The sequence below is a fragment of the Takifugu flavidus genome, chromosome 13 (assembly GCF_003711565.1).
Source record: "Takifugu flavidus isolate HTHZ2018 chromosome 13, ASM371156v2, whole genome shotgun sequence".
NCBI classification, from domain to species: domain Eukaryota; kingdom Metazoa; phylum Chordata; class Actinopteri; order Tetraodontiformes; family Tetraodontidae; genus Takifugu; species Takifugu flavidus.
The window spans coordinates 6,243,415-6,270,482 of NC_079532.1; the positions used below are offsets into that span (position 1 = coordinate 6,243,415).

Consider the following 27,068-nt stretch of genomic DNA (forward strand, 5'->3'; position numbering starts at 1 on the left):
CCACTCGTAAGCGGTTGCTCTAGTCGTGATGGTCTGCCTTTATGTCAAGTTTATGTCGCCCAAGATCCTTTCATGCCCCAACAGGAAAAACTCATAAAGTCCATTTATTAACCTGCAGCCTGGGTCAATTCATTTAGTGGGATGTCTTTTAACACAGGAAGTTGAGTCCTCACCCCCAAACAACCAATCAACTGTCAATCTTTCACAAAGTATGGAGACACTGAGAAAAAATAAAGTGTTTGTACGGTTTTATGTACAGATTCTGGAAGCCATTAAGGACAAGTCGACCTTTACAACCATCTGAAATCAGCCCCATCTTTTTTAATCCCATCTTCAGTTTGGCCCTTGTGTGTTCATGGCAATTCTGGTTCATGTCAATTGGTACAAGGTGACATTCCCCGTTGTAAGCCCAATAAACCATGTTTTTAAGTTTTTCCACTTAAGCTGTAAGAGTGTCTGTGGCCGGTAAAGGGGACAAGTGAAACAGTAAAAAACTTGTAACCGTGACCTCTAATCACCACTGAGAACTTAATAGGTTCCATCTGGCCTATCAGAAGACCCCTGGTAGCCATCTTAGGTCTGAGGGGAGCAGGAGGGGCCGTGTTTACTGTGTGAAAATTAGAAAAAAATGCAACCAACAGCTCTCCCCGTGACATTTAGTGGCTCAAATGTATGGCAGGAAACTGTAAGTCACAAATTTGTGTTTTTATGTTTCTGTCTTTTCTGTTCACCCTGTCCAAATGGATGGATGATTGAGTCTATGTGATAGTCCACAAAACACACAAAACACACATACACTGCACTGTTCCTCTGGTGCGATCTACATATTTCAATAGAAATGGCTACGCATTTAGATGGTAAAGTTAAACTCTTCACTCTCCAAGCTGGAGCCGTGTTTCAGTTGACAGTCACACTCAGCTGTTCCTCTTCATGGGCTGTTTAGTTTCAATATCCACGTCACGCATCTACTCAAATAATGGGAATTCCAAGGCCTTCCCAAGACATGATTTTACGATATTTAATATGCACCATGTCATCAAATAAAACCGTAGCACGGGCGACAGACGAACTGGTGCTGGTTTCCCAACAGTCGTCATTTGCTCCGTCACACAGTACAGAATGTCCTCTGCGTGACACAAGCTCGGCTGCCAAGTGACCTCGAAGTGTATGAAAAAGCACGCTCCTCAAAGAACATGGCATTCGAAGGTGTCAGATTCACAATAAAATCTCTGTTAATGAGCGGTGTAAAACGGGGCCAGCTGAATCACACTGGAAACAGGGTTGAGCCTTTTCGTGCGTTGTACTGGCAGGTTGACTGTGTTTTCAGAAGACAAGCATGCGGTGATGTTTGCGGAACTCCGGTCGAGTACGTAGCAAGTGGAAAGAACCGGCGTCATGATATCAGCATGCTCACTTCATAATACAGTAATCATCCCGGGATGTTACCTTCAACGCTCCCCCTTTGCTCGTCCTGGAAGAATGTGACATCTTTCTTCTCCTCGCTGTCATCAATATGATCGTAGGTGATTTGCGGGATGGATACGGCCCGTTCTGATGCCACTCCCATAGCGCCGTTTCCTCTGGACTTCAACCTTCTCTTGGACACCCTTCTCTATCAGAGAAAAGCCCACAGCAGCATTTTAAAGGCAATTAATAGGCAATGAAATGAGCAATAGAAAGATTTATATTTGAGGCAAATGTTCAATAACACATGACGGTTCTGGATCCAGTTTGACTAATCAAGGCGGGGTTCCTTTTTCCCAATCTATAAAATCTTTTTCTGGATCCTCAGGGGTACAAGACCAATGCCAGAACTGCATGATTCAATTTTGGGGGTGATGCTATGGGACAGAAAATAGGCTGCTTCTGGTACTTGCGTGTTTTGTGTACTATTTGGGAATTTCACTAAGGGACTGTTGTGGCAACAAAAGCTGGATTTCATTTGGACCCACTCTTCATCTCGTAAACTCTTACAGTTCCAACTGAAAATTCAGAGTTACAGAGGCGAGATCAACTCATTAAAAGGTAAATTACGCAGGTTTGTTGGCACAGCCGCGGTAGAGCGTTACAAATCGGGGGAAGAGATGAAATCAGAGCAATACCACCTTATTTCTTTTTTATTTTCCATGGTGGTTATGTTCTACAGCACAAATAAACACACCCATATCGCTGCAGAACCCTGCCAAAGTTCACCACATTCCTGCGTATATATAGCTCAGCCCCAACCTGGTCAAACTAACACGTGGAGCTGCAACTCCCTATGCCTCCATGGGAACAGAGGAGAGATACAGTGACAGCGATGTAACCTTGCCTCCTTGTTTTTTTAGTCCCAACCTCACACCCCACATACTGTTATTAGTGGGGAGCTAAATAGCCGCAGCCCAGAGGCTAGTAGCAGCAGGGTCTCCACATATAAATATACTGTAAGACAATTGTAATTGCTGACAGGAGATAGTCTCTGGGAAACCAAGTATTGTATTTTTGTAATCTTATAGTGCCATCTTTCAGTGCTACAGTCATCTTCCATTTATTTTCATTTAGTCCATTTTCCTGCAGAAATTTTATCTGGGATTTTGAAAAAAAAAAACAACCTCTGCACATTTCCACCAAGATTAGCCAGGAAAAAATATTGCCACAAACCCAACTTTTCCTGGAAAAACAATCACCTCGTCGGGAGGTAAGAAATTACTGAGGTGTGGGGCCGTGTGCTCAAAAAATGCTGGTCAGCTGAACACATTTAAAGCCTTTTTTTTCATTTTTATAGGCAATGAGGGGTGGATGGACAATGAGGTCCAGTGTATTTGGAGCATCTTTGCAGTGGAAGAAATTCAGCAGAAATTTCAGTGTTGGGCACACCCCGAAACAAATTCATGGCATATTGAAGCATCTCAAGCAAGATACTACTTATACAATACAATACTTAACAATACTTATATTGTCGTACCACTTCCCCATTCATCGTCAACCTGATTTGAATATATTCTCTACAACTTGAAGGAGTGGTGGTCACACGACCAACATAATTGCCAGAATTTTATTTAGCCTGGAACTTATTAACCCTGGTAAAAAAAAAAAAATCTGCCTTGTGAAAAAAAAGACAAATGTTTGCATGTTGGTGTGTCAAGAAAACGTTGAAATGTGAATTAAATGGATAGTGATATTTTTTTTACATCAAAAGTTAGGGAAAAAAATGCTTAGCTCTAGAATTTCCCAACATTATAACACAGCATAATCACACCAATGTGTACGATACTGTCAGCTTGCGTGCTTAACGTCATCAGTTAATGTTTAATTTGAGGTCATAGTTATGGGTTCTAAGCCTCTGCTTTAATTCTTAGACCCACTAACCCTCGCCAACATCATGAACTCCGCTTTTATAAAATCTCTCAATTACTTGGGCTCAATGGATCAGACCTTTGGCACTGACAGTTGGCCAGCAGTTCAACCGAAATACCCAAAGTTTGAATGACTCATTAGTTAGAGAGGGAGGTGGGTGAAATAAGCTGGACCAGAATAAAAGAAAAGAGGGAAAAAAGGAGATGTAAGGAACAGTAAGAGTTTTAAAAAAAATACAAGGACAAAAAAGAAACTGAGGAGCAGATATTAAGAGAGGGGAAGGAGAGAAAAAAAACACTGAATGAAAAGAGGAAAAAACAGACTTCAGAAAGGAGAAAAATATGCAGGAAGTGCGTTATAGAAACGGCCAGAGTGAAGTAAAGACAGTTAAAATAAGGGGAAAAAAACAGGAGAGGGGCTTTGAAAGAAGGGGGAAAAGAAAGGGAGGGGGAGAAAGTCAGAAGGGAAAGTCACATGCTGGAACAGAAAAGAACGGAAGCGGCCCTCGTTCTCGGCAGTACATGTGGGTTCAGTGCTACACAAAGATTTTTTTGTTGTTGTTCTGCTAGACAAAGGTTTACTCCCATGAGAAAGGCGGCAGTGACATCATCTCAACTGACTGAGTCTTTGTCCCTCAGAGACAAAGGCCTCGAGTCATCCTGGTGGAGTCTGGGGTGGGTGGGGGGGTAAGGGTGCTGTGTGTATTTGTGATGTGAGTCCTTTCATGTGTGTGTATGTTTGTGGGAACTTAACTTTCCTTTTCATGCTCTATGGCCTGGGTGCAACATAGCTAATATTGCTGTGAGAGGTGAACTGGACGGGAAGGGGGGGTGGGGGTTGGGGGGGTGACAATTCATCGCAGGTTATGCAAATCATCCCTGCAATCAATTGAAAGGATTCTTCTTTCAAATGAGAACTGATGTGTGTATTGCATGTGGGCATTATCTTTTCAACAAGAAACAGAGCAAATACGTGGCTATACAGCACCTGGGTGGAGCTGCTGGAAAGATAAAGAAAAGCATTTGGAGGAAGTGGAAAAAAGAAAAAAAAAGGAGAGGAGACGTTGGCAAAATGGCCATAGTTGTGTCCAAACCAACAGTGCCAGAATTCTGCTTCACATTTTAAGGTTCCTGAGTGGTTTTAAAAGGAAAGACTCAACGGCGACTTGGAAGCATTCGAAATATGAACCTCACGACCACATTGGCTCGAAATTTGAGTTGGGTTAATACCGATAGGTTCAGTTTCCTGACGTTGGGACTGGAGTTGTCAGATTCCGCCATGGCTATAGCCTCTGGGGTGAGGACGTACATTTTCCACGTAGCAGCACAGCCGTCTGGTTTCTCTGCGGCGTAGCACCTCCAAAGTGTCTGATGTGGAAAGATTAGGGCATTAGATCAGTGCGTGTCAAAGCACATCATTTGCAATTTCTCCCGTAGCATTTAAAGAGGAAATAGAACCAAGCACAAGTTCTGCAATCATTAAGGAATCCAGTGACTGTGCCGTTGGTGGTTTGAGCTATCATTCCCGTATGTTTTTTATCGATTGAATTTGACGGTATAAATCGTCACGTATGTTTATTTTTGCAACCTGATATTTGCTCCTTTAGGTGTTTTCGTGTCACAGATGCCCCGGACTGTAACTGTTGCGGAAGACCGTGCTACAGCCACTCATTAGGCCTCTGATTCATTGTTGACACGTGGGCCACACCTCATAATGGCTCGGCAGGAGATTGTAGACAACAAATGCTGCTAATAAAATGTCTTTGTTCAGTTTCCAGTTCGCTTAAGTTTACGCTGCCAAAATGTGGAAAGTAAGCGTGCGCCTTTCAGAATAATAAGAATCAGATTGAGATGATTTTTCTGGCCAAGTTTTCTAAGGCTGCCGTATAGAGGTCTTTTGTCTACTGTTGAATCATTGATCTGCCACATCTGCCCTGCTTTTTAATCTATAGCGTTTGAAAAGTTGGGCATCTGCACATCTATACACAGGATATCAAGTTTGTCAGGTTGCACCAATTTGCTCTGGGACTGGAGATTGCAAAATGTGCTGATGTCATAAACAGAATAAGAGGAGGTGTTTCTACTTTAGCCAAGAGAGCAGAGTGTAACGCAAATGAAAAGATTCTCAAACTATCAGCTTCAAAAGCTTGAATGTACTGAACTGTACCTGTATGAGACAGGCTGCAGCAGGAATCTGTCTGTTGAAGTGCTTCTGTCTCTGCTTCTGTTGGACTTTAAGGGCGAAACCTGAGCCCAGGATACCCTAAAAGGCAAGAATAAGACAGTAAGAATCGAAGGTAATCTGCCACGCCGTTGCATTGGTGCTGTTTGTTTAATGCTGTACTTACAGCCGGTAAAGCGAAGAAGGAGATTGCAAAGACGCTAAAGCAGGAAGCGATGGCCTTGCCGATCCACGTTTGGGGGATTTTGTCTCCGTAGCCGATTGTGGTGACGGTCACCTAGAGACAGAACAGAAATTTCTTTAAATCTACTCAGCTCACAGACATAACAAGTGATGGCTGGAGCACTTCAGGCTTTCCCCCCCTCCCCCGAAGCAAATAAAATTCCCATTTAATAATAACGTTTAAAAATGTACCAGTCACTGAGGGAAGCAAACACCTCTTTGCATCTGTATATAGACTCACACGTAAACCGAGCCAATCCTGACACATTCAGAATAAACTCGGCTTACCGCGGGTGTCTGAGGGGTAACTGTACATAAGCCCCCGCAGAGAACTAACACAAAGCGGCTGATGTAAGGTGAGAGACTTAAAAGAGCTTAGGCGGTTAAAAAATAGAAGGAATTGGGGTGTAAAGGGCGGTTGGTTGGGTGCTGCAGGGTGAGTGGAGTGGTGGGGGATTAATTCCACAAATCCGATGGCTAAATAATATCCCCTGGAGCATCAAGGTGGAATGATCTAACTCAAGAACACTTCTCTAATTCAGATCGTGTGTGGCAAATGCTCGTCTTTCCATCACAAAGGTCACAAAAGTAGTCTTTCATTCCGCTGGCAGTAATGGAGTCTATCTACTTGCATATGTGCACACGAAGTTTGACTGTTTTCAATGGTGTGTGCCAATTAGAGATATTTTACCGACAAATCAGCAGGAAAGGTGGGGGATAGAGAGGGGAAGAAAGAGGAAGAAAGAGGAAGAAGTAGACACGACAACTGTTTTTCCTCCCGCTGTGACCCAAAGCAAAATTAGGCAAAAAATGAATGCACACCGAAAAAGGCTCAGCATCATCCAGCTCTGTTGTCATGGAATATGTCATCTCTCAAGGTTACAGTCTCAAAAAACGAAAAACGTGCAAATACTCATCTGCAAATCTTTTCTTTCGAGTTGTGGGCAGACTAACATGAAATAAAAGCTTTTATTCAGCTCTCAATAGAGAGGTAAGAAGTGCTGTGACCCCCACCCCCCTCAACCCTTGTTACATAAAGGTAGTAATCCCACAATTAAAGTTTTAATTAAGGGAACCGACACTTTATATTGGCGCTCTAAAAGTTCTTTCAGCCAGAGTGCCCAGAGGTGAATGGTTTATTGCCATCTCTTTGTGGTGCACTGATCCCCTGCACAAGGCTGCCATAGGTTTCTTATTTCTCTGCGCTTTCAATTCAGATGTTTAATTAACTACTTTGGGAATGTGAGCCTCTGCACAGGCTGGAATAAGCAAAACCAGATCAATGCATGGAAAACATCAGCACACTCCAGGTTAAGTGTGGCGGTGACGCGTGAATGCTCCATGAAAATGTGATGGGGGGAATAAAACCACAAGTGGGTTAATGGCTGACCCGACCTGCGTGACCATACAGTCATTCCCATCTCTCCCACTGAGACCTGCACTTGTGAATGCATTGTCTAGGTTGTTTGGCGCAGATCTATTTAATTTGAATGTGATGTGACCTCTGAGGTATGTAGGCTAGGATGGGAAATTTCAGCGCTCAAGGATCCCAAAAAAATGTGCATTAGGGGGAAAAACTTGCAGAGACCTGCCCCAAAAGCTCAGTGAAAGACCTGTTGCATGAAATTAGGGTCATTCCAAGTTTGCTGTCTTACCACACCCCACCACAGGGCATCAGCATAGCTGGAGAAGCCCGTCTTCCCCTCCTCATCCACGGCATCCTTCTCCGCTAGGTACACAAAGTAGGAGGAAAAGATGAGGCCCAGGAAGCCAATGTAAAGGGTGGTGATGAGTTCCTGAAAAACACCAAAAAGGTCATATGAATATGAACAAATCTGCAGCATTATCCCACATGAAACCAGCTCAGCATACCCAGTTACAGCTTTAATTCTGAATGAGCAAACCCCCAAAACTCTCAGTAACTGAATAAACTCACATTCTTTGTTTTCTGCAGGCGTTGCGGCACAAGCCGATGTTTTTCAGTTCTATGAATTGGTGTCAGTCCCAGCACATGAATTACGAGCGTGTGACTCACAATGTGCTCAATATGAAAAGCTTTGTGTCATATAATTCACCCAACACCATCAGCACAGTAGGAGGCTAAAGATGAAGGTCGCTTTAGGTGACTGCTTCTGGATTTAATGGATTTAAGGCAGTTGGGAAATCTGTCTGGTTGTGATTGGAGCCAACTTCAGAATTATGTTTCAATGATTATGTTGTGATTTCTTCTGTGAAAGTTTTAAACCTCTGGATACTATTAATGACTACAGATTGCAAGCTGGGTTCACTTTCTTGACAAAGAAAAGTCACCAGCAAAGACTCTAGAGAGCTTAGCGCTAACAGAAGAGAAATGTGGCAGCCAATGTATCACGGCCCAAAATAGAGCAGAAGTGCCCCATCGTGCATGAGGCCACATTACCAGATGAGCCAAACACATTTTATTTTTCGCTTTGATCTGCTCAACAAAGAGCCAGCTATAAAATCCGCTCTGCCACTGTCAGTATCCACAGCAGATGTGAGAAAAATCCCGCTGAGACTCAGCGTGAGCCGCTCAAACGCACAACGTTCACGGGCACGTATTAAAAACAGGTGTCAATCAGCCTGCTCGTGTTATTACAGACACTCTCGACATGAAACGCTCAGCGGCGCGGTTGTATTGAGGCGATCAAAGCTGGAGTAGCAAATAAATGTACATGATCCTGACTGTGACATACTGAGGGATCACAACAACACTGGTGTTTGTTGCATTGACAAAACTCAACTGAGTGATTTACACATCCATCAAGTTGACTTTGGTGTCAACACCACAGTGCAGCTTCATCTGTGGAGCTTTGCACAAAAGTAGAGTTTTTCTAAAATATGAGGTTCACAACCTCAGGTCAAAGGTCAGGATGACTTTTGAACTTTGGCTTGCAAAAAACCTAATTACTTCCAACAATTGGCTGAGAAAAATAAACATTCAGCAAATATGTGGGCGAAAAAGGCAATGTTTAAAAAATATGTTGCCTAAGCCCTATATTCAATGTTGTGTCTTTTCTTTCCCCCCCAATTTAAAGAGACAGAAAAGGCCAGTATAATCCCACTAAACAGAACCGTCTGATAAGGCATTTATCTGTCACCAGGGAAAGGGAAACTTATCCAATTAGACTAGTTTACATTCATTTTTAACTTTAACAATCTGTAGTTGACGAACTTCTCTTGCTGTAGTCTGCGCTATAGCCAATACAAGAATATGGCCACAGATTTCAGGTGGCAGGCCAACCTACCTGGCGATGAATAAAGACTACAGATCCCAGAAGCCTCCATGTTCCTCCCTGACGGTCCACATGAAGCATGCGCAGGATTTGGAGGAAACGTATGCCCCTGAAAGCACAGTGCCCCCAAAGCCATCATTCCTGATCAGAAACTTCATTCTCAACTGAATAAATGATGAAATTTAAAACATCTTTATGTTACCTGATAGCGGACGTGGCAAACACTTGACCGTTGGACCCCACACCCAGCACAATGATTGAGGCGATGACCACTATCAAATCTGCAATTGAGACATTAAAACTGGGCTCTGATTACTTGCGTTTCAATTAAATGAAGATTAAAAATGCTTGTTGGTGATATAAAGAACAAGAGCGATTGAGGGTGTAGGTTGTTTGATACTGGGGGGGAAAAGAAAAAGCCAGGTGCACCTATGATTGATATGGGCTTCCTGATAAAGCGAAGGCGCCCTTTGATGCCTGCATATTTGCTGCGGCAGCCTGCCGACCACAGCCGGACCACGTACTCCGTGCCAAAGAAGAGCACCAGCACAATCTCCTGCAGATTACAATCCAGACACAAAGCAGGGGTTACAGTGATTCAGTGCAAAAACAGATGGCAAACAAACAGCGGATGCAGCTGCAGATAAGAGCAAATTTCTAAAAGCATGGCTCGCATTGGATGTAGTGTAGAGCGTTCAGATCGTCAGAATCAACAGAACTGACAGTGTGATATGAAAGGTCAACGACAGGCGTGACAGCCAGGAGGTCCTGGAGTAGGGTCGTTGTCCCACCGCTCGGGCGGGGAGTTGGAGGTTGATAACACAGCTGATGACAGGCGATACTGAGACAGGGTCAATGGCTGACAAACTGAACTCACTGAAGGAAATGCCATCGTCGGCAGATACCAGTAAATCACAAAATGATAAGCACCATCTATAGAAAACTGATTGCATTCACATTTCACGTCTATCGGCTCATTCTGTTATTCCCGTACCTGCGTTTGTCCCTGCAAACTAATTAAGGCCGCCTGACTGAGATCATTTTCCTGGCCACCGTGTGCGCATAATATTTAGCCACCATACTGTCCGTTAAAGCGCGGGGCCAAGTGGGTGGCCATCTCCCTGATTGCTTGAACTGGCTGCCGCCTGACCACCCCTCGCAGGAAACCTAATACCATGAGCCCTGCTGCAATAACACAGCACCACTGAGCCCCAAAACAATGACCTGTCAGTCATGCCGACACCATTCAGCCTAGCGAGGGCGTCACTCCGCTATCAGCAAATGCTCACATGCGTACATTTAGCCACACTAAACTATGCCTCATCACAGCAGCGAGGCCGTTTGTGCAGCGTCCTTAGTTTTCATAAAGCCCATTTTTATTAGATAGTCATCTGTAGATTATATGCGTAGGTTGTCTGGCCTTGAATTCCTGTACCAAAACAAAGATAAAGAGGCGGAACTGTAGACTGGGACCAGCCAAAATGGGTCAGTAAATCCTTATAACCTCCTCAGATAAACAGAATGAATTACCATTTAGTTTCACTTCATTCATTCTGATCTGAATCGCTGAGCAAACAGAAGATCTGCACAGACGTTCAGAGGTCTGGCACCAAGCAGCAGCCAGCCAGAACCTTTTTTTGTTGTGTCCAAAAACGGCCCAAACCTCACCTAGTTTGGACCAAAAGGCGTTGGAACAATAGCTCAAACAAAGAATGGACTGTTTTATCTTCTTCTTGTGTTAATTGTCTGATGATAAATCGGCCCGTGCAGACCTCTGCACGGTCGGAGCAAAATATCTCCAACAGAAAATGTCTAATCCTACTTTATGGAGCATTTGGTCACATCGTGACATCTGGGTAACATTTGAGCGTCAAAGGTGCGCATGGTTTTGGAAAAGTTGAAGGGATTAGCTATGATAATTCCCTGAAATGGGTCACACAGATGCTGTGGTGTTTTTTAAAAATGCGTGTCAGACGCTCACAGTCAGATGTTTACTGAAATTAGATGAGCGTTTGAGCAGCGATGAGCTCATCTGGTCCTAGATGAAGCACACTGAATTACTGTGGAGGGCACAACTATGATCAGATTAATCCCTACATCCCACCATATCTATAAATGCTTTCTCAAAACTGGATGTTCAAAAAAAAAAAAAAAAAAAACCCAAAACCCATTATTATTATTTTCAATATAATCTCAGTCCAGTTTCCACATTATTAGATTTCAATCTCTGGGGAAAGCCCTGCTTTTCTATTTGTTTATTTGTTTTATTTAAAATTTTATTGCATTATACTGACTGTGGAGCCGGATATAGGTTCCACTTGAACTTGACTGGTTGTAAACTGGTTTCCAGTTGTCTGTTGATGCTGCTGAATAGCGGCACAGCTGCACAGACTCTGCAGCCAGAAGAAACACTGCGATATTACATTTGTATAAAATCATTGATAAACCAGATTTCCACATAACGGTGAAGATTCATGCAACCCACATGTTGTGTACGCTCCCATCCTGGCTTTACTTTGGCAGCTGCCCTGAAGGCCAAATATCCTCAAGGACTCCCGTCTGCCTTCCAAAGCAAGCAGCCTGTGATTCAACACTGCCAGTTAACCCTGAACTTTCTAAGAATAGCTCCTACCGCCACATATTCCCCTCTAAAACACACAGCACGCACACCCGCAAAGCTATTATCTTATCTCACAATTAATACTGGACTGGAGTAAGCATTACAAATACACATATATGTGCAAACACACAGGCAGGTGCACAAATATGGGGCCTGTTTGTCTACTCGGAGGAATAACACTGACAGTAATTTATCTTTATGAATCAATTACAGCTAAGCACCTGAGTCATTAAAATTAAGAAAACATTGACACGGGAGACTAAAAAGGTGACGCTGAAACAGGCTTAATGATAATGACAGCAAGACTTTGGGTGTTCCTGGGTAAAAATAAATGAATAACCATGAAATAAGGTCCTCAGAGGACACCGGCCAAAAGTCTACAGAGCAGTGTCCACTGTCCAGTGTGTCCTGGGACTCAGGAGGGTACCCGCGTGTGTATTGTGTGTGTATTTGAATAGATGTGTATGCCTGGGCTTTTTATAAATGTCTGTGTAAACTGTGTGTGTGGGTACACAGAAGCTACGTGTGTATTCGTCCTCACAGCATGTGAGCAGAAACAGACGGCACACACTCTCTTTGTAGGGTTTCCAAACGGCAGGCATAATTTACTTTACCTGTTCTAATCCCTGGATTTATTGCATCATTTAACAGCTTGAATAGCTTGAAAAGCCACGGGAAAAGAAAAAAAAAATCAATTCTTCAGCAGGTATCAGCAAGAACACTCTGTACAGAGCCAAATCACTATTGTAAAGGCGATCCACCAAAAGGTCATGGGGTTGTGACAGATCTTGTGTTAATAATGGCGTACATGTTACTCAGTATAAAGCGCTATTAATATCTGTCAGAGTGGTCCTTGATATCAATGAGTGGAGTTTTTGAACTTTTTAATAGCGCACGACCTCCCACATTAGATCTCCTGTCTCCACCGTGTGGCTATAGGCCGGTACTGCATGGAAACGAGAAAAGTCCACAAGTTTATAAGACGATTGTAAAATGAAACCAAAACAATAAAATCAACACTATGCTAATAAAGAGTTTTTCCTATCAAAATATTTACCATCCAGAAGAGGGTTCCCGTGGCAAAGTCTGCGTATTGCTCTATAGTGGATAGAACGCTGAAGATCAGACACACCAGGACCATGATGAAGCTGTGCAGAGACAAAATACATTTAGTCAGTCAAACAGTAGAATAACAAGAAAAAATTACAACAACAACAAATATTGAGTACAGAAAACATTAATTTAGGAGTCTGACCTTAATGTCAGAAGGTGAAGGAACTTTTTTGACTCTTGTTCCTTCTAAGCACTATTCTTGGTTTTTCTCAGGTCAGGATGCTCACATTCTTTTTAGCATCCATAAGAAAAAGTGTGATACTGAAATGCAAAGGCAGCAGAGTTATCTGTGAACCACTGTGCAGGTTCTGTCCTCTAATGATGACTTCAAGGTTGTCTGTCTATTTGTTTCTTTTTGCCATCAATCAGCTTGTATTAACAGCTGAGATGGTGTTTCCACCACGTCTCCTAGCAACAGGGAAACATTCCGACAAGATGGTCCATCTGTCAGTGTATATACTCAGCCTACAAAAATAGCCTCGTAGGTTTGAACATCCACTACGAAGCGCGTCTGAACGACGGTAAACGGAGGAGAGACGGAAAGAGGAAGAAGGAGAGTGGAAGAGGAGAGATTCATGTGTGTGGGGGGGGTGGGGGGGGCAACAGGATCAAGAAGAGAGCCCTTGACTGTGATGACTTGATTTTTTATATTTTATTAATTATATGTCAGAAGGCATTAATATGAAAATAAAATTGGTTCTGAAGCATTTGACACATTTCCACCTTTCATCCCTGATATTTATTTCTCATCTCAAACCTCTAGTTTTCCTTCACATCCCACTGATGTTTAGTAGTAATTCATGTTAATAGTTTTAGCATCTTAAGTTATTAATTTCATTTGCGTAGTCATACATCATAAAAAGCCGCTCCAGGGCACCATCATATAGTTCATTATCCTAAAATTACCTTTTACAAAAATGATTATAATAACATGATTATAATAACGATTAAGGGAAACTTAATAGTCAGAAATACATTTGCAATTCTATTAAAAAAAACAACCTCTCTTCATATTTAAAGTGCTACCAGTGCATCAGCATTTCTTTTTTTTTTTTTTCGATTTCAAAAAAGGGTCGTGGGGGGCTTTGCCTATCATTTCCTGACACTGTGGGATTACGACCAGAGGTCCCGTAACCACAAATAATCCTCACGTGGGACACTACCGTATGGGTGTTTACGTGCACCATCCTAATGTCTGGAGTCACTTTTAAAACACAGGCTGAGTACATCATCCTGTGCTCTACAAGATGGATTATAAGCCATATGGTGGGGAGGGTTATATAAGGTCCTGCTGTTTATTACGATTCATACAGAAAACAATGCATACATACAGTATTCCGTATATACAGGTGCTGGCACACTCAAAGGCTGATGAGGCCCAAATTGGGATTACTGCTTCAGAACATCATGTTTGGTGAGAAAAGGAGAATTTTGTTACGTAAATATAATTTCTAACATCTCTCATCTCAGGAGTTTTGAGTGCAAATGAGGGTGATGAAGACTCCTAAAGAAGGATTCCCTCTCCCTCGGACTACGACACATGAGCCAGATGGGACAGTGGTTTTAGTCCCTGAGGATTACTGTTGGAAAAACACATGCACGGTCACAATCTTCCCACTGCGTTCAAATGCAACCAAACTGGTGGAGTGACTACAAAAGGAAGACAATCAAAGGAACCAGACCAGATCAAAGACCAGACCTTTAACTCTTCCTTGACCTTTGCCGTGATCTTATCTTACTCTTAGCTTTGACATGACACATGTCTAGTTTGAAAAGTTGCCTCAAAAGGAAAGGAAATTTTCTTAAATTCTGCAATTTTTTGTCCATTCCATCATAGATACTTTTACCCTTGAGGGGGCAGCGTGTGAGGGGGGTGCAGCCTATCCCAACTGTCTTCAGGCAATAGGCAGGGCACCTCAAACTCATTGCTGGTCCAACATAAGGACAAACATCTATACACACTCACGCTAAGGTCAACCATGAGCCACTGGGGAAGTCGCTGATATGGGATTACTTTTTTTTTTTTTTAAATCATCATGAAATCCAATATAGAATTCACTTTTTTTTTAAAAATGAGATCATCTTATTTGGATCAGCATGAATAAAAATATCACACTGCAGTGAGGCACAGAGGAGGTCTAATCTATTGGTTAACCATCAGAGCACGACACTATATTCTTTTGTTTTATTTTTGGCTGCACAGCAGTAAAACCCTACAGACTGGCAGGACCACGCTGAAAAATGGCAAATGCAACAAATAGAAGTGATTTGTGCTAAAACAACATCCCTCATGTAGCATAAAAAACAAAATACTGGATTAATTCCGAACTAACTTTAGTCTCAACCCGAGAGTCAACGTCTGCATCAACGTGTGATTGAAGCTTTGCCCTCAAAACTAAAACGTAGGCATGTAGGCATCCCATCCATGGAGGAGCTTAAAGTGGATTACACCACATCAGTCACCATTTGCAAACACGGATATTCCATCCCGGCTAAGATTTCATCTTGTCCACCAAAGACTTGGAGGTCAGTTTAAGCTCTGGCTAGACTATAATAACCTTATCAGGTATGTCAGTATTTACACAGACTTCTTTTAAAAACACAGATTTTCTGGGAAAATGTGCAAATAAAATGAGAACTTGAGAACAAAACTACATTTCTTCTTTCAAAAAAAAGATAGAAAACTTTCCATCGTTCGCAAAACCTTCCCCAGTGCACGGAGAAATGAAAGTGACCCAAATGGAGCGTTTCAGTCCGACTGTAATCTCCTGTAAGCAGATATCCAACAGGAGGTTTTCTGCCCTTTATGGTGGGGATTCTCTATAGCTATTTCAATAATCTGTCCAGATATGACACACTGCACAGAACCAAGGATTTCAGGCAACATCTGGCCTCTTGCTTCGCAGGGCCAAAAGGTTCCGTTTCCTTCCACTGAGGGTTGAGGTTTTACTCCTGCTGCGTGACACTGTCAGAAACTCAACTCTCAGATTTGGCATATGAGAGGGATGCTGGTAATCTGCTGGCTGTATGAGAAGGGCATTTCAGGAGGGCATACGTGTTCTGTCCCTTTGGTTACGTAAAAGACTGAGTGGGGGTGGCCAAAACGTGAAGGGACTCATTGCACCCGGTTGTCTATGTGCTCCTGTGTATGGATCTGATTGCGTAAGACTCTTTTAGGACACTTATCATATGCTGTCTCGAGTCCAAGGGATTTCTACCCAATGTGGCTAAGTCTGCTCTCATGCCGTATGAAAGTACGGGACATTAAAAAGTGCAAAACAAATAAAGAATTTTTTGATCTTCTCAATTTCTTTACATGTAAAGCACAATTTGTGAAGAACGCCACTCTGGAAAAGGCCAGCCAAACAGCGACAATCCGAGAGTTGACCGGCGATGCCACCTTGGTTGGACAGATGCTCGGAAACAGCCAGATGGGGTGATGAGTGCATTTTCTGACATATAAGCCTGCGTGAGCCAATATGATTGTGTGGCTCTCTTCATTTTAGGCTATTCCAATCCAAACATTGGCACATCTGTATTCTGATAGATGCACATCTGTGCCTATTTTACCCTCCGCCTGATGCTGAATGACCTGATGCTGGCGGTGCTGTGCTGAGGAACCTGGAAGTGGTCCTAACAGCAGATAAATCTGCAGAGCAGACCTGTGGAAGCGGCTCTCGCTTCACGAGAAGAACGATATCATCGCCAAGTAAAAGTTACTTAAAGGAGCATCACTGCAAATGTGAAAGAAGGGTTTAATATTTAATAAGGGACAGCGGACCGGCTCAGGTTCTCTCTCTGTGAAGGGATGACATCGGATCCTCCATTATCACTCACATCACTGATTTGATTAAAGATGCTTTCACAGTTTCCGACACTTAAGTAAAACCAAAACATAAGTTTTAACCTCATCTGGCCCAAATCTATTGCCTTTTCTGTGATATGAAAATGTGGGATTCTTCTGTTAGAATGGATCCAAAGGGGCTACATGTCATTGGGATATTTATACTGCTGAATATGACTGAAGAAATATTCAGTCTTTATTTTTGCAGCAACGTAGCCAACCAACTACTCAAAGTGCAAATGACAACCCAGGACATCCTAAGCTGTGATACTGAACTCATTCCAATTCGGTCGGAGGCGCCGAACAAGATGAAATTCCATCCTAAATTAACAGGCATTCATGAGGTTGTTAAACTTTTAAAATTACATTGCCATTTTAAAGATTCCTTTTATAAATAAAAGCTATCTGGCCACCAACGGAGGCACGGTTTCACAATTAAAGATGATCTGGGCAAGCTCTAGGTCACTAAGATCCCCTGACAGGTCAGCATAGCAGCCTCCAGTAGGCAACTCCATGTTTCATGCATGAGACACTGAAGTTATTGACAGGTCGGAGGTGCAGAATTGAAAAACCTGCTCAGAGCCAGAGGTTTCGGTTCATCAGATGTCAATGATGTGCTTGTTTTTTCAATCTTACACCACACACAGCCTCCTTTTATTATTGGGAACCAAAGCCTTCTACTGGAAGCAGGAGAACCAGCTGTAAATATTGACAGAGATGGTTGGAATGGGACATCCCAGTAGACCAAAGTTCTACATTTAATTGAACTCAGTGAGTTGTTCCCAGCACTGTTGCATGTATGCATGCATCTATATGTAGACTTACACAGGACAGAGTATCGATCTGTTGGCAGCACTGATATCTGTATGTGTAAAAACACACAGGTACTCACACGAGGAAGTGATACAGGAAGCATTTCAATCCAGCAGGTCTCTCTAAGAAGTTGTAGACATCCCCCTGCATGCTAGTCTTGATGTACGGGCTGTGGAAATCCTTGTGGTGATTATGCAGCCAGCTTGAAAGAGGGAGAGGTGGAGGGACAGAGGTGATAGAGGGCCGGCTATGTATGGTCTTTGGTGCTGGGTCTTTTGTGTATGCTGTCGGACAGCAGGGGATGCCTGATCCATTATTCACACCTGTGGGGTCCAGTTCCATTGAAACAGGAGAATAGTGGCTTCTGTTTGAAGCAGGGGACAGCAGGGTGGAGCTAATATTTGAAGTGCCAGCAGATGCCGCAAGGACAGCATCCAGGTTCTGATCCAGGGTCAGGCTGGTACTGGCATATCCGTTGGGCCTGCAACTTATGAAGGAGCTTGCCATCCTGCTGCCGTAGTCACGCTGCACATGGCAGGTCGTGTGAAGGGAGCGCGTGCGTCTTTCTCCCATGGTGTCCTGCAGGTTAGTCCGACAGAGAGATGCAGAGCTCAGAGGGACTCAGATGCACTGGAGAGTGTGAACAAAGGTCAGGTAGAAGGGAAGAAGCCACCAGAAGGAGGACTTAGCTGGGCATGGCCGGCTACCCGCTTTGGACAAGACTCTGCTGGGCTGAACCTGTGTCCATACCTGCAGTGGAAGACATAACCTAAGCAATAAAGACAGTATGCCCTTGACCTCTGTTTTAGCACACAGCAATGAGATATAGAACAGTATAAGTAATAGACAAAGTGAAGCTTATTTGGGAGAAACAGTAATAGAATAAACGATGCACGGTAAATAAATTATATTTATGAATATTAGCGGACTAATATTGAGAGTTGCCTCTTTTGCAAATAGGTCTCGTGAGGATGCGTCTGATTGGGACTGACCGCCCTTTTAAAATGGTGTAGAGCAGTCACAACCCATGTACTTCTGCTGAGGATTCATTCGTGGGAGATTCTGCATCCTGATGGATTACTACTTATGGCTGACTTTTTCATCTGGAAAGGTGATTTGTTCAGCAAACTTCCTGACATTAACAACACATTTTAGGCTACCACAGAGGGCATGTCACACATAATATGACACATCTGACAAGGTTGATTTATGTAGATGCAGAAAAAGGGGCCAATGATGGTGAGAGCCACCTAAAAATAAGCATTTATCTGTTTAATCTACTTTCCCTGGTAACATCCATGTACACAGGATGAGGAGCAAGAGGGAGAAAAGTTGCAAACCCATCCTGCATGTTGACTTTTGCAAATTTAATTAGTGTGTTGAACTGGCTCTTTCGCATCAGGGATGGTGTGATGGATGGTACCTAAAAGGGTTGGAAAAAAGATGTCTGATGGGGACAAAAGAGGTCGGATCATATGAGGCAGCAACCTTGGTCAATATCTGTCACCAGCTGTGGATGAACTGATGACAAGGACCATGCACACGCTGCTATCTGCCTACAGATTGAGTTTCAACCTTTAAAATTACACAATTGCAGATTCACAATAGCTGTCAGACCTGCTTTTTGGGGACCTTATGATTACAATGTAGTGCGCGACTTTACTTTAACATAAATTGACCGTAGGATTGTAATAAAATAAAATAATTGATAGTTATTGGCTCGATTTGGTTTAATATATTGTTTCCATCCGTATTTCCGTGCGATTTGATTTGGAAAAAAGTACATCCATCATTTCAACACATCTTTAGCTGTCATCTTTAAAAAAAAAAAAAAAAACCTCAACTTACCATTAACTTCATAAACAAACCCGTAGTTGCGGTCAAAAGTAATTGTTTACGTGAATTTGACACCTTGCAAGTTCGGCTTTAAAAAAAAGAACACCGGAAAACGCTGGAATTGGTGATGATGTGAAGAGTATCCCAGAGGTTAAATACAAACACGGCCGTGACGACAAACGCTGCCAAATATCACTCTTTGCGCCGCTCGAAGGCTGCAGGACTTCTTTCTTTGAAGAGCATCGTTGCTTGTGTGGGAAGATGATGCGTTCAAGGGCAAAACTACATTACAACTACAGCGACAGCCTAGCCTGCTAATCCTGTAACAAGTGGTGTAGATTCAGAGCCACGTCGCGCAGTATGAGTCAAAACGGGAAATTCAGAGGCTTCAAACTGACGCCTCTACGTCATCACTAATTTTAGAAAGTGACATTTATGATATCCTCTGAAACGTAGTGGTGAAGAGTTTTACAAGAAAGCATCTATTTAAATCACATTTTAGATCAAAATAATATTCCTGACAACAGGTAATTCCTAGGTTCGCCAAGAATACTTTATCAGATGGTAAAAGTATATATTACAGTTTGTGTTTTGCAGCAACTTTCCAAACAAACCCTTTCGTGACTACCTTTCATTATAAAATCTACCCTCGTTTTCAGCGGTATTTTAAACGCACCACATCTTTCACGAGGCAGCAGCTGGTAGGAACATCTGCCTTTTGGTCACACTCAATCTCAATAGTCACCACATGTTGTTGACAAAAGTCGTTAGCCTTCCAAAGTTAACCATAATATCACACAGAGAATCTTCACAACGATTAGTTATACTTTTTTTTTTTTTAAAGGACCTGTCTCTTGCAGGAGGGACAACGAAACGGTACCGAACGTTTGGCACATTGACTATTTTGTCCTTCGCCTCCTTCCGTACTAATTGTGAAAACATGGCTTCGCACGTTAGTAAGTCACTGCGGTTCTTAGGTCGATCAAATCTTTCTGTTCTTGGGCTTCAGAAACCAATCAACAGGGTCACATACACAACCGGGTTGTCTACAAAAGCTTCAAGTCATACTAGAGGTAAGTAACTCCGTTTTTTACGTCCCCCCTTCATCACACTGTGGTAGATGCGTGCTAAGCTAACTGAACTGAGGTAACTACTGTAAGAGTAGATTGCGACCTTGGCATATTTTAAAGCCTGGAAAATCTTAATTGAGGTTAGGCTACCTACTGAATACTCCACCTAAACAATCGTGGATTTTAATAGTATGTAAAAGTCGTAAGCTGAAAAAAAGACTAAATTCCCCTTGTGAGATTAATAAAGTATGCACTGTTAAACATTTGTATATGATATTCTTTTAAATTGTAGGTCATCCTGAACGAAATGAGAGAGCCCCTTTTAAAAGACCCAAGAGAGAGGTAAAACCCAGACCTTATAAACACTATTTATTTTATGCAGCTACTAATGTTAGTGCATGTCCCATGGAGCAAGACTGAAGAGAATTTTTTTTGTTGTTGCAGGAAGGAGAGCCCAGGACGGAGAAGATGCCCATTAATCAGGACTGGAGTGCAGTTTATCCATCAGCAGCTCCCTTCAAAGCAAATTCTGTCCCCCTGCCTGTGAGGATGGGCTACCCTGTGAAGGGTGGTGTTACACCAGGGAAGAAGGGCAACTTGGAGCTAATTAAGGTCAGATCTCATCACTAGTTTTAGAAAGAAACAGTCTTAGAAGCAAAATGTCCTTTCCAAGCAAATCAATGTCACATAGGTGTTTTTGGGATTGAATACTGGCTATGTCTAGTGCATTTACCTGCAATCTGTATTTATTAGGACTGGTTGCTTGTAGTTGTGCGCCTGTGCCTGGATTACAGAGCTGCTCCGTACAGACTCAATCTGCTTCAACTGGACCTGAGCCACTTTCAGATTCACTGTTTGGGGCTCTGCCTGGCCGTGTAACACCGTTACATGGTAGCCTTTGGGTTCACACAGGGGCTTTAATTGTGATGCAGGTCTCATCTTTGACGGAATGGTGCTTTAGTTAGTTTATCCTTTAAGTCCCAGCTTTTGCTAAAGCTGGCTATGGAGATAAATTGAAGTTAAGTGGCCGGTATATCCACAAAATCTGTCATTCATTGTTTGTTTCAGATTCCAAATTTTCTGCATTTGACGCCAGCAGCCATCAAGAAACACTGTGAAGCTCTGAAACGTAACACGTTTATTTAATAATTGCAGCATTCCTTTGCAAATATGCATCGGTTCGATACGTAAAGGCCTCGCTTTTAGATTTAAAGCTGTCCCTCTCTGCCGCCAGCCTTCTGCACAGAGTGGCCCTCCGCTTTGGACACAGACGCCAAGTGTGACGAGCTCTTCCCCATCAAAGTGACGAGCACAGATTACGTTTCAGCCGGCCAGTCGCTCAGAAATCCATCAGCTCGTGTTGTAAACATTAAAGTAAGTCTCCCTGCTTTTGTATTTATACAAGGAAGGTTTTTATTGGTCTTGGATTTAGCTTTGTTTCTGTGTATGATGGGGTTAGAGATCTGCAGACACCAGCAGACAGGCTACGATGGCCGTCCTGTAACCGGAGCGAACCCTCACGTCTACAGTGAGATTATGATGCGAAAGAATCAACTTGCATTAAAGCCTGTACCAACATATAATATTTTAAAGACTATCATTAATTTCTCTTAATCCATTCTAATTCTCACATAGTGGATAAAAACAAACCACGTTATTAATTTGTTCATCAAGCCATCAAACACGAGTATTAGAATAAAAATCTTCTGCGTATTCTTCATTTATTTATACACATTTTTGTTTTTTTAGTTGTGCTAAAATGCTGTTTTACTCTCTTCTTTAACTTCACAGGCATTTTCAGATCAGAATAATAAAGAAAAGCGTTTGCAGCCTGAGAGGGCTCAACTTTATTTATTTTTTTGATGATTTTCTCTGTTGCATTTGGGGCGTTTTACCCATGAGTCACTCAACCATCTGCTCCATTGACACTTTGCCTTAGATTATATCAGATGGTGGGAATTATTGAGACATTAATCCAGGTGGATTAGACAGAAAGATTGGAGGGCAGATCTCACACGCAGTTTCATGCAACTGCACAGTGACCCACTCTCCAATTCAGACAAATGATTCACATTTGTTGTGCAGTTATTTTATCTATCTAGAGAGAAAGAAAACGTAAAGATTAAAAAAAAACCTGAGTTCCTGACCTGAAATCGGAAATAGACATACAGAGAGAGCTGTAGATATTTACATTGATAAATATATTTGCTTATTTCCCTCAAATTCTCTTTTGTTGCCTTCAACAAGTGATTTAAGTCGGAGCCTTAAAAACAATGTAATCAAGCAATAATCTGTTTCCATCTCTTCTTTGTGCAAGGGGCTTAGAGGTTATTCTTGGCTACATGACAAATGCTGTGATGTCATCTGTCAGAAGTTCAGTATTTAATCATCACTCAAAGCTCCGTATACGTTGAAAACAACATAACTTGCCGTTTAATCAGATTAAAGAGTGTATATAAGACTACACATACCCTAATCTTTTTGTCTAAGAGTTTTCTTTACACGGGAAAGCTTTATATTGAAGAAGTTGTATCTGGATTGTGTTCACAGGTAAAGCTGTCAAGTCTGAATCTGGACGACCATGCACGCAAGAAAATGATCAAACTTGTTGGAGAGCGATACGACAAAGGTAGTGACGTCCTCACCATAAAGGCTGACAGGTAAGAGCCCCCTCCTCCTGATTTGACAGATTGCTTATCAAATGCCTTTTCATTTTCCCACCTTTTCCACCACTCAGATGCCCTTTGCGACAGCAGAATCTGGATTACGCCATGTACCTGCTGACTGTCCTTTACCACGAGTCGTGGGTGAGTAACCAGGACGTCCTGTTTCTTTTCTGCTTTATTTTTCAAATAGAAACATTCCGAATTACGGATAGCGTGTAATTGGATCTTTCATCTGCTCTATTAGAAAGTTGTACGGAACTATATTTAAAAGGGTCTTTCATGGTATTTCCATGTGGCTGGTGACATGGCACCGCAGCTTTTTACCAGGGCAGCTCTTGTCCATCTTGCTCTGTGATGTGAGACACTGAGCCCATTAGGGAGGTATCAGACTTAAATGGGCAGCTGGTTGGCAAACAGCAGCATTGTCCAGTTGACATTTCCCCATAGATGGAGGGAAAACAGACTCTGCTATCAGGTTTTGACCCCGAAACTCATTCACATCAAGCAATCCGTGACAGGTTAGAGAAATCTACCACAAAGTGCCAGACACATGGAAAAAATGGCACAACCTTGGGATCCAGGAGCCTTTTCCCCAGAAAAAACCCCATCTCTGGTTAGGTGTCCGCGCCAGGAAGCTGAGCGCTGTCCGTTGACTCTTTGGACGCACAATGGAAGGCACAGTGCTCGTCCGGAGGCCTTGTGAAAGCTGTGAGAGCGGCGTGCCGTTCAGGTTGTAACGCAAGCCGACAAAGAGCCCACTTGTTTTCAGCCGCGGCGGGGATTTTATCTCCCTGCTCCGGGGACCGACCCCCCCTCCCCCCTGCTAATTCTAATGTATGCTAAACCAGGTTAGCATAGGTACCAGGTTAGCATAGGTGCTGGCCACTAGAGGCAGTCTATCAGCTTCATCCAACCCCTCACATGAAAACAAAAAATCTATTTAGCAGTTAAGTCCATATCCAGACTATTTAGCCATAAAACAACAAACATGCTGTCTTTTCAACACGTTTGCATTCAGTATTTATATTACATTTCAAACTACTGGTACTTTTTACAGAACTTTGCAGCATCCGTTGAAAAGATATAACCTCAGTACCTGACCTGACCCTTAAGTTCACCCTGAACCAGTGTTCCCATCTTCACTCACTAGCCCGAACCTGTTCGGTCCACAGAACCGTTCCGTTCCCCTGACTCAGACAGGTGCATCGGTAATGATGGTCATTAACCTCGCACACCTGGGAGAACAGCGGAGCGAAGGGTCTGCCGCTGCCCTGGTTCAAGCTTCGCGGCACAATGTGGCCCGTTGTTCTCGTGGGAACGTGATGACAGTCAGACAGACCGCAGACGGAGAAGTGCATATGGAGAAATATTAGCTCTGTGAGAGGAGCATCAAAGAAGGGCTCAGGGGTGTGCCAAGGCCCCCGTTTTAGAGCTGTTGCCATTAAGTGTGATGTTTTTTTTGCAGGTCCTTTTAATTTGAGTTCCAAATAAACCAGGTGTCTTCCAGGTATTAGATTTTTAATTTTTGTTCTTTAGAAAATGGAGCCCTGGGAGGCTGAGAAGACCGTGGCAGACATGGAGGAGTACAGCTGGGAGGACAGCCCATCCCAGAAGAACATGTTGGACCTGTTGGCACGTATTAAAATGGCCGGCGAAGAGGAAGGGGAGGAGGTGAGAGAGCAGCTGCTGAGCCAAAGAGAGGTGCAGGACTACAAGGACTCTGTAACCAGGTTAAAGAATGAAGGCGACAGCGAGGACACCATGAGGCAGTACAAAGAGGCCGTCAAGAAAGTCCTGAGCTTGTGATCTCCACGGAGACGGTGACCAAAGTGACGAGCGCTGATCCGACCTATTCCAAATCAATATTTTCACACGCCGCGTATTTATGTTCCGAAAAAATTGAAGGACATGTCTTCTTTAATGATTAAAGATGCCCCATCATCCTCACAAACACTTGCTTTCTGCTGCGTCTCATTCACAGGCGCTTCACAATTCATAGAAGAGCTGAGTCCAAAGCAAAGTCCTTAAAAGTTGGCCTCATAACTACAGCAACTACATTAGTTAATGAATATTACAACCACCTAAAATCCAAAATCTAGAACCTTGCACGCAAAAAATCGTGTGAATTCTAACATGGGTTCATCCTCTTAATTCTGGTGGTCTTCTTTTAAAAAAATAGATTAAATATAAACATCTCTGCGCTACAGTTTTGCATTTTCTCTGACTAGTACATATTTAATCAGACGCATGGAGCCTCTTCTTCCTCCCTGGGGTGTTCGGTAGCGCCCTGTCCTCTTCCTCTGACCCCTCCAGCTCACCAGAGACAGGAAGGGGCAGCAGCAGCACAGCAGCACCACGATGCAGATTGCTACAACAACCATCAGGGTGTGAGCGGCTACAGGCCACCCTGGACCAAACCCCCCCAGGGAGTCCTCTTCATCCTGCCCTCCCTCGCCACCTGAAGTGTGGTTCTTACCCACGCTGGCCTCCGTGTCATTAGGGGAGCGCTCGCTGCTTTCCGGCGCTGTGGGGGGGTGAAGGGAGGTGGAAGGGCGGGCGGCTGTGGGAGATAACGCAGCGGAGGCGTTGGGGTGTTTCATGGTTGTTCCTGCACGGGATGAAGGTGGCGCCGTGGAGCTGAATGTAGGGGCGGGCGTGGTTGGGGTCATCGGTGCATGGCTTTCTGGAGATTGTGGAGGCTCGGAAGAAGACGGGGTAGCGGCGCTTGTGGGAAGCTGAGTGGTGGTGACACTGGCGGCTGTGGCGTCGGGGTTGGTGGGGGCGGAGGTCAGGGGAAGCGTAGCAGGTGGAGGCACGTGAACAAACTGGCGCTTATCTGGAGGCAGCGGCTCTGAGGCGTTGACTCGACTGTAGTGGTGCGGCAGAAGGCGCAGGTTGGGGGTGAAGTACTTTCCAAACACCAGCAGGTCCGGATCCACACCTGGTGGAAGGAAAAACGTCATGAAATCACGACTCTGCTCGGCTTCCAGCACCAAAATGAGACGGTTCATCGACTTATTCAGTACTGTGTATTTCACAGTTGGTTGTGACAAAGGGCTTCAGAATAAGGAAAGACATTGAAATAGAATATAAATGAATAGGATGGGTGATTATTATGCAGTATATTTTATAGACTAATGGCAAGATTATAACGTTCATGGCTGGAGGGAGGCATTCTGAGCTTTATGTATAACGGATGAGATGATACCTTTAGTGATATTGTAAAGGACCACGTTGACTCTGTGGCTGAGAATGCAGCTTTCCAGGGTTGGACAGTGCAGGTGGAAGCAGTTCACGTTGTCCTGAGAGGTGTCATAGTGAAAAATGGCCAGATTACAGGAAACTGCAAGAGAAAGCGTGGCGTTTATCCGGAGAGTGACGGGATTTGATAGGTTTTTCATTGTTTTACAGTGGTTTAAAAGCCAAACTCACAGTTCCTAGTGAGGCAACAGGTGCGGCTGCATTTGAGCGCACTCTCCTCCTGGTAATGCTGCAGCAGCTGCGCTCCTCTCCGCTGAGACTCCTCCACGTCGATGAAAATTCCGGGGAAACGGCGAATCCAGCAATTCTTATAGTAAGACGTGGGCGAGCACCTCGCCTCGGTGCGGCACAGCAGACTCAGGACGGTTAGAAAACCCCATGTGGCGTTCATGGCGCGACATTTAAATCAAACCATGTTAATTCTTCGTCAGGTTCAGACATGTCTGGGGCGCAGTTGGGCAAGATCTGCGGCTGCTCTGGTCTTACTGGTGGCCAGTATCTCTCCAAAAGTGTCACAGCTACGCACCCCGAGGAGGTGGAGACCTCATGCGAGAGTTACCTTGCAGGTGCTGCATTCGATATCAAGTGATAATCTTTTATCCGCAACCTACGTACAGTAAGAATTCTTTTCTATTTTGGCAAAAACGTAGTTTTTTTCTGCAGAGGTCGCTTGGCCGACAGCGAATTACAAAAACTGGCACAATGTGCCCAAATTCCCGTCAACAAGATTATCAGAATAAGCCGCTTGCCAAGAAGCGTTGAATTTGCTGCACTCATTTGACTGTATTATTTGTGTGCTTCCCTTTTCACTTCCCTTCAACACTCTTTAACGTTAAAGGCTTCAAGACAAAG

The 27,068-nt window shown here is 43.4% G+C and overlaps 3 protein-coding genes across 4 annotated transcripts in view; 1 reads left to right on the forward strand and 2 right to left on the reverse strand.

Moving 5' to 3' along the window:
• Positions 1–19,553, reverse strand: part of kcnq1.2 (potassium voltage-gated channel, KQT-like subfamily, member 1.2) — a 104,178-nt gene extending 84,625 nt beyond the window's left edge. For both annotated transcript variants that reach the window (XM_057052846.1, XM_057052845.1), the window contains exons 1-11: positions 19,232–19,553; positions 17,463–18,133; positions 12,671–12,761; positions 9,423–9,549; positions 9,196–9,274; positions 9,006–9,102; positions 7,395–7,535; positions 5,684–5,794; positions 5,503–5,598; positions 4,566–4,703; positions 1,447–1,612 (exon numbers count right to left, since the gene is read on the reverse strand). In XM_057052846.1, coding sequence (XP_056908826.1) covers positions 1,447–1,612; positions 4,566–4,703; positions 5,503–5,598; positions 5,684–5,794; positions 7,395–7,535; positions 9,006–9,102; positions 9,196–9,274; positions 9,423–9,549; positions 12,671–12,761; positions 17,463–17,956 — 1,540 coding nt within the window. In that variant the 5' untranslated portion in view covers positions 17,957–18,133; positions 19,232–19,553. The remainder of the gene's footprint in view (positions 1–1,446; positions 1,613–4,565; positions 4,704–5,502; positions 5,599–5,683; positions 5,795–7,394; positions 7,536–9,005; positions 9,103–9,195; positions 9,275–9,422; positions 9,550–12,670; positions 12,762–17,462; positions 18,134–19,231) is intronic.
• A 564-nt stretch (positions 19,554–20,117) lies between these two features.
• On the forward strand, positions 20,118–24,906 carry mrps35 (mitochondrial ribosomal protein S35). Its single transcript, XM_057052862.1, has 8 exons — positions 20,118–20,292; positions 20,582–20,631; positions 20,734–20,901; positions 21,358–21,418; positions 21,524–21,663; positions 22,840–22,949; positions 23,027–23,096; positions 24,492–24,906. The coding sequence occupies exons 1-8, from the start codon at positions 20,160–20,162 to the stop codon at positions 24,759–24,761; spliced, it is 1,002 nt and encodes a 333-aa protein (XP_056908842.1). The 5' UTR covers positions 20,118–20,159; the 3' UTR covers positions 24,762–24,906.
• LOC130536724 (MANSC domain-containing protein 4-like) lies at positions 24,776–27,021 on the reverse strand. Its single transcript, XM_057052863.1, has 3 exons — positions 26,388–27,021; positions 26,164–26,298; positions 24,776–25,896 (listed from the first exon to the last, which is right to left on the reverse strand). The coding sequence occupies exons 1-3, from the start codon at positions 26,605–26,607 to the stop codon at positions 25,157–25,159; spliced, it is 1,095 nt and encodes a 364-aa protein (XP_056908843.1). The 5' UTR covers positions 26,608–27,021; the 3' UTR covers positions 24,776–25,156.
• Between the last annotated feature and the right edge of the window lie 47 nt (positions 27,022–27,068).